The sequence below is a fragment of the Chrysochloris asiatica genome, unplaced genomic scaffold (assembly GCF_000296735.1).
Source record: "Chrysochloris asiatica unplaced genomic scaffold, ChrAsi1.0 scaffold00092, whole genome shotgun sequence".
Lineage (NCBI taxonomy): Eukaryota > Metazoa > Chordata > Mammalia > Afrosoricida > Chrysochloridae > Chrysochloris > Chrysochloris asiatica.
The window spans coordinates 6,034,434-6,044,341 of NW_006408610.1; the positions used below are offsets into that span (position 1 = coordinate 6,034,434).

The 9,908-nt window shown below is 40.1% G+C and overlaps 1 protein-coding gene across 1 annotated transcript in view; it reads right to left on the reverse strand.

Moving 5' to 3' along the window:
• The window catches only part of BBS4 (Bardet-Biedl syndrome 4), a gene marked incomplete at its 3' end in the record, with an annotated part of 53,825 nt that overhangs the window by 15,689 nt on the left and 28,228 nt on the right, over positions 1-9,908 (reverse strand). The window contains exons 4-6 of the mRNA XM_006866514.1: positions 8,838-8,901; positions 6,918-7,029; positions 5,287-5,359 (exon numbers count right to left, since the gene is read on the reverse strand). Coding sequence (XP_006866576.1) covers positions 5,287-5,359; positions 6,918-7,029; positions 8,838-8,901 — 249 coding nt within the window. The remainder of the gene's footprint in view (positions 1-5,286; positions 5,360-6,917; positions 7,030-8,837; positions 8,902-9,908) is intronic.

A 9,908-nucleotide genomic window follows, 5' to 3' on the forward strand; every position in this document is an offset into this window, starting at 1 on the left:
TAGAGTTCATACTAACTCAAATAAATTTAATTCCACACAATACATTCCGTAACATTAAAAAAAAAAAAAATAGCAAATTATGAGAAGCCGAATCAGCACCTGCTCTTCGTGGCCTTGTGTGACACCCAGGCCACCCCTAAGAGCTGTTGTCTACCATCCAAGCTCTCATCTTAGAAGACACTACTCACAGGTCCTGGCAAAAGAGCAGTTGGCCACACTGTCCCATCCCTAAGACCACATAAGCCTGAACGCCTGAGCCATTCAGATTCCTTTTGCTGGAAATCTGGTTTGGGAGAGATGTGGCTAGCTTCAAGCACCAGATTGACTAAGTTATGTGGACTTGGGAGGTGACAGCACTATCTAAATGCCACCATGATGGGATATATGTCATTGGAGTTGGTCTACAGAAGTCTACAGCAGAAGTCAGAAAAACATGGGCTGTGGGCCAAACCTGTTCCTTGCCTTTCTTTGTAAATAAAATTTTATTGGAACACAGTCATACGTTTGTTACGTATTGTCTATGATCTTTTATACTATAACTGCAGAGCTAAGTAGTTTCAACACAGACCATACGGAGCCATAAAACTTCATATATTTACTACCTGGTCCTTTACAGAAAGTCTGCCAACCCTATGGGTTGGTAACAACTCAATGTCACTTAACAACAATGATGACAACAATCTACAAAATAAGGGAACAGCGCAGGTCCAGGCAGTGCGTTGCTGCACACAGGGTCACTATGAGTCAGAATCGACTTAATGACACTTATAAACAACAATCTATAGAACAGTCTTGGAATGGCGCTGTAGGATAAGCACAGGACTGCTAACCATAAAGTCAGTGGTTCAAACCCACCAGCAATTCCTTGAAAACCCTACACATGATCACTGTGAGTCAGAACTGACTTGATGGCACTTAACAACAACAACAACAATAATAATACACAGAACCACCATTCATCTGTCAGTCAGTCATACTGTGGTGGCTTGCATGTTGCTGTGATGCTGGAAACCGGGCCGCTGATATTTGAAAGACCAGCAGTTTCATCCACGATGCACAGATTTCAGTGGGGTTTCCAGACTAAGACAGACTAGGAAAAAGAGGCAGACCACTTCTGAATGGTCTACTAACAGCCTTATGAATAGTAGTGGAACATTGTCAGATCTAGTGACAGAAGTTGGAAATATTATAAATAGCACCAGAATATTGTCAGATATAGTGCCGGAAGATGAGCCCCTCAGGTTGGAAGGCATTCAAAATACAACTGAGGAAGAGCTGCTTCCTCAATGTAGAGTTGACTGTGATGACACAAACTGAGTAAAGCTTTCGGGACCTTCATTTGCTGAAGCGACACAACATAAAATGTGGAGAAACAGCTGTAAATATCCATTAATAATCAGAACATAGAATGTACGAAGTATGAATCTAGGAAAAGTGGAAGTTGTCAAAAATGAAATGGAACACATAAAGATCAAAATTCTAGGTACGTTTGAGCTGAAATGGACTGGTATTGACCATTTCGAATCTGACAATCATATGGTTTCCCATGCCAGCAATAACAAATTGAAGAGGAATGGCATCAAAGTCATCGTCAAAATGAACATTTCAAGATTTATCTTTAGGTATAATGCTGTCATTCCTTCCAGGAAGACCAGTTAATACCACTACTGTTCAAATTTACACATCAACCATTCAACTGATGAATTCTAACAAAATCTTCAGTGTGAAATTCATTAAACAATCATAAAGTAATCAACAAGTACTGATAATTACTAGTGATTAGAATGCAAAGGTTGGAAACAAAGATGAAGGATCAGTAGTTGGAAAATATAGCCTTGGTAATAGAAATGATGCTGGAGATCACATGATAGAATTTTGCAAAAGCAATGACTTACTCATTGCAAATACCTTTTTTTAAACAACATAAAAGATGACTTTTACACATGGACCTCACCAGATGGAATACACAGAAATCAAACTGACTGTATCTCTTCTGTAGGAAGAGATGGTGGAAAAGCTCCATTTCATCAGTGAGAACAAGGCCAGGGGCAGACTGTGGAACAGACCATCAACTGCTCACAAGCAAGTTCAGACTGAAGCTGAAAAAGTGAAAACAAGTCCAAGAGAGATAAAATATGACCTTGAACATATCCCCCTGAATTTAGAGACCAGCAAATCAAGAACAGATTTGCTGCATTAGATACTAATGACCAAAGACAGGGAGTTGTGGGATGACATCAAGAACATTATCTAGGAAAAACAAAAGTTCATTAAAAAGACAAAAAAGAAAGAAAACACCAAAATGGATGTCAGAAAAGACTCTGAAACTGGCTCTCCAGTGCACAGATGTTAAAGCACATGAAAGAAATAAGAAAGTCAAAGAATCTATACTTATGGATGTAGTAGCTCAAAAAAGGGTACAAATCTTTACAGTGAGGATCACTCCCACCCCATCGGTACACAGAGTTGACAGGGATGAGTAATTTAGACACTGGCTACCCAAAATGTGGGTAGCCTATAAAGGCAAGAAATGACTGGCTTACAAGCTTTTAACAGGGAGCCTAGTTCCAGACAGGGCCGGGGAAGGCAGAATCACCACTGAATGATTTCCAAACCGTTGGGACGGCCTGGCGAAAGGAAATGGAGATAAGACTCTTGTGGTACAATAATGAATAATTGCCATCAGGACTGACTGTGAGGCTAGGAAATACAGAGGTAGATGTTTCTGACAAAAGGAGGAGAGTGATTGATTTTTGCAGCCCAGGAGCAGAGGTCCCTGGGACCATCAAGTGAGAAGAGCAGAAAGTGGGATCCTACCCAGAGAGGCGGAGACGCCAGGGATGGAGACAGAGACGATGACGTGGACAGATGGAGCGGCTGGGGATACTGGACTCAGGGAGGGAGAAGGGCTGTGTGCTGGCAGCCGGGAGGCAGGCCTGTGTGGTGTACCCTTTGGTTATTTGATGATGCATGGAGGGGACTGTAATCATTGCAATGAAACGAAATACAATAGGATGAGTATAAAGCTGATGTTCTCCCATGTACACCTCACAATAAAAACTTTAAAAAATCAAAGAGCTGAAGAGAAAATTTCAAAGATCAGCTTGAGAAGACAAAGTCAAGTATTATAATGAAATGTGCAAAGACGTGGAATTAGAAAAAAAGAGGGAAGAATAAGCTCAGCGTTTCTCAAGCTGAAAGAATTCTTAAGAAAAAGCCTCGACTTGAACTACTGAAGCATTCTATGATCAAAATATTGAATGATACAGAAAGCATCAGAAGATGGAAGGAACACACACAGTGACTTTACCAAAAAGAAATGGGTGATGTTCAACAATTTCAAGAAGTAGCATACAATCAAGAGCCAATGGCACTGAAGGAATTCAAGGTGCACTGATGGCATTGGCCAAAAACAAGGCTATGGTAACTGATGGAATACAAAGTGAAATCTTCCAACAAACTGATACAGCATTAGAGGCAGTCACTCATCTGTGTCAAGAAATTTGGAAAACAGCTCCCTAGCCAGCTGATTAGAAGAGATCCGTATTTGTGCCCATTCCAAAGAGAAATGAAATCATTGATATTTAAATTACATTAATATTGCATGCAAGTAAAATTTTGCTGAACTGATGAATTCAAAACAGTTGCAACAGGGAACTGCCAGAAGTTCAAGATGGATTCAGAGGAGGATATGCAATGACGGATGTCACTACTAATTTCAGATGGATCTTGGCTAAGCGAGAATACTGGAAAGATGTTTACCTGTGATTTATTGACTATACAAAGGCTTTCAACTATGTGCAGCATGACAAACGATGGATAACACTGTGAAGAACGGGTATTCCAGAAAACTTAATTGTGCTCATGAGGAACCTCTACAAAATCCAAGTTGTTCAAACAGAGCGTGGGACTACTGAATGGTTTAAAATCAGGAAAGGTGTGTGCCAGGGTGGTATTCTTTCACCATACTTGCTCAATCTGTATGCTAAGCAAATAATCCAAGAAGATGGATTACATGAAGAAGAATGTGGCATCAGGATTGGAGGAAGACTCATTAACAACCTATGGTACCCAGATGATACAACCTTTCTTTAGCAAAGAGGACTTACTTCAAGCTTACTGTAAGCAAAGAGGACAAAAAATATTTACTGATAAAGATCAAAGACTACAGCCTCAGTATGAATTGCACCTCAATGTAAAGAAAACAAAAATCCTCACAACTGGACCAATAAATAGTATCATGATAAATGGAGAAAAGATTGAGGTTGTCAAAGACTTTCTTTTGCTTGATCCACTGTCAGCACTCATGGATGCAGCAGTCAGGAAATCAAATGATCGATGTATTACTACATTAGGCAAACCTGCTGCACAAGACCTCTTTAAAGTGTTCAAGAGCAAAGACGTCAGTTTGAGGACTAAGGTGCGCCTGACCCAAGCCATGACAGTTTCAATAACCTCATATGCATGTGAAAGTTGGCCAGTGAATAAATAAGAGTGTGGAAGAACTAATGCATTTGAGTCATGGTGTTGGAAGAGAATACTAAAAGTACCATGGACTGCCAGAGAACAAACAAATCTGTATTAGAAGAAGTACAGCCAGAGTGCTCCTTACAAACCAGGAGAGCAAGACTTCGTCTCTCATACTTTGGATATGTTACCAGAAAGGACCAATCCCTGGAGAAGGAAATCATATTTGGTAAATTGAGAGTCAGCGAAAAAGGAAGACCCCAACGAGATGGACTGGGCAGTTACTACTGAGCCAGCAACGGGCTTCTGTGTAACAATTGTGTGGACGGTGCAGGACCAGGAGGGAATGCTTTCTGTTGTGCACAGGGCTGCTATGAATCGGAGTTAATTCGACAGCACTTAACAACAACAAGGACAATCTACAGAAAGAAAAAAGGAAGCAAATGTATAGAATAACTAGCTACGTTGGCTGCTGACTGCTTTCTAGTTCTAGTTCAAGTCTAACCTGTATTTCCTGACCTTAAGTTCTATGAATCTTTCAAATTACCTCATAATACATCCCTCTTTACTTAAGATAGCTTTAGAGAAAGGCAAAAACAATGGCAAAATAGTTGCTCTTGGGAATCAGTCAGTACCACCCTGTTTGAAAGGTAGTATAGTTATGAAGAAATAGGATTTTTGACCCTACAGCTAGTCAAATCAAGTATGAGTATAAAATAAAGACATTCTGGCATTCAATAATAACTTAGGACAGTCAAATGTTAAATGGAACCATGAACATGTTTACTACTAAAAAAGAACTGGACGTTCTCTGCTTACCCAATCTCTCTGATTAAGCTTGGCTGCTTCATTATATACTTCTACAGCAGCTTTATGTTTTCCCAAAAGAAATCTGTGGAAGAATTACATTTTCCATAATTATTACCTCAAACCTCCTACTTAAAACATAACCACCTGAGCCTTACCTTTCACTCGTATTCCACCCAACAGCAAATTCTAGACGCCTTTTCCTTACAAGCTAGTTGCACCAGTTTGGCTAGTGAGGTTCCTGTTAGGACTCTGAACTAGTTCAGTCATGGTTGACGAAGGAAAACTGGAATAAACTCAAATTTTTAAAAACCTGGGGTAATCCAGAATGCTAACTGGAACAGGAGAAATGACGAGTGGAAGTCGTGGAATGGGAGCCTCAGAAGAGACGCAGAGAACCCTCAGGAGCCTGGTACATGGCGCTGGGTTGTTGTCAGGCCTGGGCAGAGCAGCACACATCTGAAGCAGTGTGGGTGGCCACCAGCCCTGAGCCGAACACCGTTGTTTCAAAGTTAACTCAGTCAAAGAGATCTGGATGCTACGCAACGTGCACAGCTGCCCTTGTTTCCTAAGAGGGAGACTGACTTCCTAATACAACTTCAATCTGTCACTGTTTCCATTCTAGTTAGCATTCTGGTGCATCACATTTTAAAAATTCTGGTCTGTTCCAGTGTCGCTTCACTGGCCACGACTGAAACAGGTTTGACGCACCGGCACCTGGAAATTAATGTCAAAAATTCTTGTGGTAAGGCTTTCACTGGTAGCTGTCCCAGGGCCTTGATCCCATTCTCTACAACTTTGAATTAAATCTCCTATGACGTTTTTTTCTCAGCGTCCTGGTGTGGCGCTGCGGGTTAATGTACTGGACTGCAAGGTCGGCAGTTCAAGCTCACTAGCAGCTCCTCGGAAACCTAGATCGAAACCGACTGGACAGTACTTAACAACAACAATGATGAGGGCTTTTTTTCTACAATGTACTACACAAATGTAAATCAAAACAGAATTAAGCCAGATCATCAACCAAATTAAGCAAGAGCTGCCATCATTGATTATCCATGGATTATCCCTCCCAAACCTAACCTACTTTCTCGGACACTGGATCAAGAGTCTGGAGAGAAACAGGGAAACCAGGGCTCTATACAAGACAAAACAGGTATGACAATGCAAAGCAAACGGATACAGGGTCTACTATTCTACTCAGAAAAGAGGGTGTTCCTAATAGTACCTAAGGACTGGAGATTGCTAATGTTCCGGAGCCTATGGGCATTCAGTGACTGAACACTTACTGAAAACCTACCGGGTGTCATGTTCTAGTTTTAGGACAGTAGATGAGGAAACTGCCATGGACTGTCAATACGACCAAGGGACCCAGGGCACAAACTGTCACCATTCACATTGTAAACAGTGTCAGTGTTCTCTCATTAAAACAGAACACACAGTATCTGAAATACTCGGTTCCCTAACACTAGTTATCTTGTAACATTTCAATATCAATTCACACTCTTAAAAGTGAATCCCAACAGATGTCCTAAACCATGTTCCCCAGGTATCAAGCACTCGCGCTGCCTGCAGCAGCCTCCCCCTGAGAACGCATTTCACATTGTGTTCTGGGAATACTCTAGGGCTCTCGAGTCAGCACTCACAATGATCTGGCCACCTGCTTGAGGGTGTCAGCACACTGAGGACTGAGAACGGCACAAGTCTGAAAGAGTTCTAGAGATTCCTGGATATGTCCTTCCAGGCGAAATATCAATGCTGCCAAAAAACACAGAAAACACAGAAAATTAAAGCATGTCCTGAGAAGAAAAGTGCCTTGAGAATGAGAAAAACTGGAGAATGAGGTAGGAAATCATATGAAAGAAATCCTGTGGCTAATTCTATCTTTAATAAAATCAGATATAACTTCAAATGGGATGGGTTATATATGCAGAGGAAGCCTGGAGAGAAGTAGCAAAGTTAATGACAAACTAAAACATCTTTTAATAAGAAAGCTCAAACCTCCTTACTCCTCTACTCCCAGTATCTACCACCACACAGATAATCAATGCAAGGTCAGATAATTGAAAATTTTAATATAATATAAGGTCAATCCAAGAATCATCTGGATTTCCAGCAGCCCGGCAAGGAAACTAAATGCACAATTCTATTTACAACAGTATCTAAAAGAATGAAGGAAAAAAAAAAAAAAAAGGCTAAGAATAAATTAAACCAGAGAGGTAAAAGACTTGTACACTGCAAAATATAAAATATTAGTGAGAGACCTAACTGAATGGAAAAGCATTCCATGTTCCTGTATTATAGGCTATAACACTGTTAAGATATTAATGCTACCAAAAGCAATCTATATATTTAACTCAATCCCTACCAAAATTCCAACAGCCTTCTTTGAAGAAATGAAAAAGCCAATTCTCATATTTATATGAAGTTGTAAGAGGCCCTGAATAGCCAAAGCAATCTTGAAAAGGAGCAGCAAAGCAGAAGGACTTAAGCTTCTCAACTGTAAAACATATTACCAAGCTATAATAGTCAAAACAGTCTGGTACTTCTAGGACAGACGACAGATATATGGGTAAATGGAATCAATCCTCCAAGTCCAGCATGGAGATTCTAGCAGAAAATACAATACTATTTTAGACTTTGGTTTTCAGTATAATAGGTTTTGTTTTTGTTTTTTCCAATCAGAACCAAGAATTTTTCCTAGTTCTCAGTTTTCAGAAGGAAATGCACCCTTAAGTATTGCTAGGCATTGAAAGTCTGGGATTTATGATACTGGGGATAAAAAGCATCTTTTGTGTCATAATGACTTATTATCCTACCAATGCTATCAGAAAAGTATATATTAATCATGTGACTACGAGTGCAATGAATGGTAAACTAAAATCATTCATTTACATCAAACAGTCAAAAATGTTTGTGAAAACAGTAAGTATACTACTTTTAGCATTACAGGGTGAAGTACAAGCCCTAACTCCTATATTTGGTTTCTGATTAATTCAACTTACTCCCTGTTTATCCTGTATAGTATACCTTTAGGCTTATTCCCTCCATTCTGACTCACCTTACAAAAATCCACATTTAGCTTGACTACAAGGAACCCTTCTGAAAACATCTTCTGGCCCTGAAATCACCGCTTAAGGCAGGAATCCTAAGCATCCACTCTGAAAAACTATGGCCAGAAACTAAAAACAAATTAGGGACCGAAGTAAATTATTTTTTAAACTTATCAGTCATTTCTAAATGACTCCTGGTGTGATGCTCTAGGATCAGCACCAGATTGCAAACCATACGGTTGGCAGTTCAAACCCACCAGCTGCTCCTTGGAAACCCTACATACACTCACTATGAGTCAGACTGACTGACTGGATAGCACCTAACAGCAACAGGCATTTCTGAAGTCAAATCCAGCATAAGAATGATCATCAGATTTTAAAACCAGAGAATACTGAGTAAGACCTTTAAGGAACATGTATTTTGATTTAAATACTTCACAAGTTGTTTGCTCTTTTCCAGAAACTAGATTGTCTACTTCTCTAGTAGGAAAAAAATAAAATGTATTTTCTTACCTTGCACATAGATGGCATATTCACACAACCCCTGAGTCTCCTTAAGCTGTTCTTTGATAACAGCCTAAAAAGAAAAGAGAAACAATTCTGAGTACATATGTGGGTACTGCAATCAATGCCACAAAACAAAATGTGTATGAATTATTGCAAAGAAAACCAATGTACTCCATACATTTTCACTCAAATCACAATAAAAAGTAAAAAAAGAAAAGACAGAAACACAGAGGAACACATACAAGGGAATCACTACTAGAGTTCCAGTTGGTATACGTACAAGCTTACTCCAAACGAAACGTGGGTAAACACGTGTCTGCAATCAGTGGACAGTTACAGACAAGTTCTCTCTTTGTCTCATTCAGGTGCCTTCAAAAGAAAGTTCCAATCAAAAGAGTGGTTTCCAAGGGGCTCTGCTAAGCCAGTGAAACTCAAGGCAAAGAGGTCAGCTAAGAAGGTTTTGTTTCGGGGGATCCCAAAAGGGTCATCTCAGTAGATTTTCTTGAAGGACACAGAATAACCACAGGGGCTTACTATGAAGAAGTTTTAAGAACGCTGAAAACTGCACTGGTAAGAAAAAGGCCAGACCATTTTTTGCCATCATGACAATGCACTATTCATTCTTCAAGGGTTGTCAGGTCTATGCTGTAAGAATTGTTCTGGGAAACTTGAACTCCTCCACACTACAGTCCTGATATCTTGCCCCTTCACCTGTCTTTTTGTTCCCCAAAGTCAAAGAACATTTAAAAGGAAAAAAGATTTGAGTCCCTCAAGGATGCTAAAACTGCCATTTTGACACAGTGTAAATTGAAGAGCCCAGAATTCTCTGGGGAAGGGTTCCGGAGATGGAAACACTACCTTCAGAAGTGCACAGACTTCCAACCAAAACCCAAACTCACTGCCACCGAGTCAGTTCTGACTCAGCAACCCTGCAGAGCGTTTCTCAGGCTGTAAATTTTTTTTTTTTTTTAATTGGGAATTATATGATAGTTTACATGGGAGAACATTAGCTTTATATGGTCGTCAGCACACAGTCCCTCTCCCTCTATGGGTATAAAGTCCCCAGCCGCTCCATCT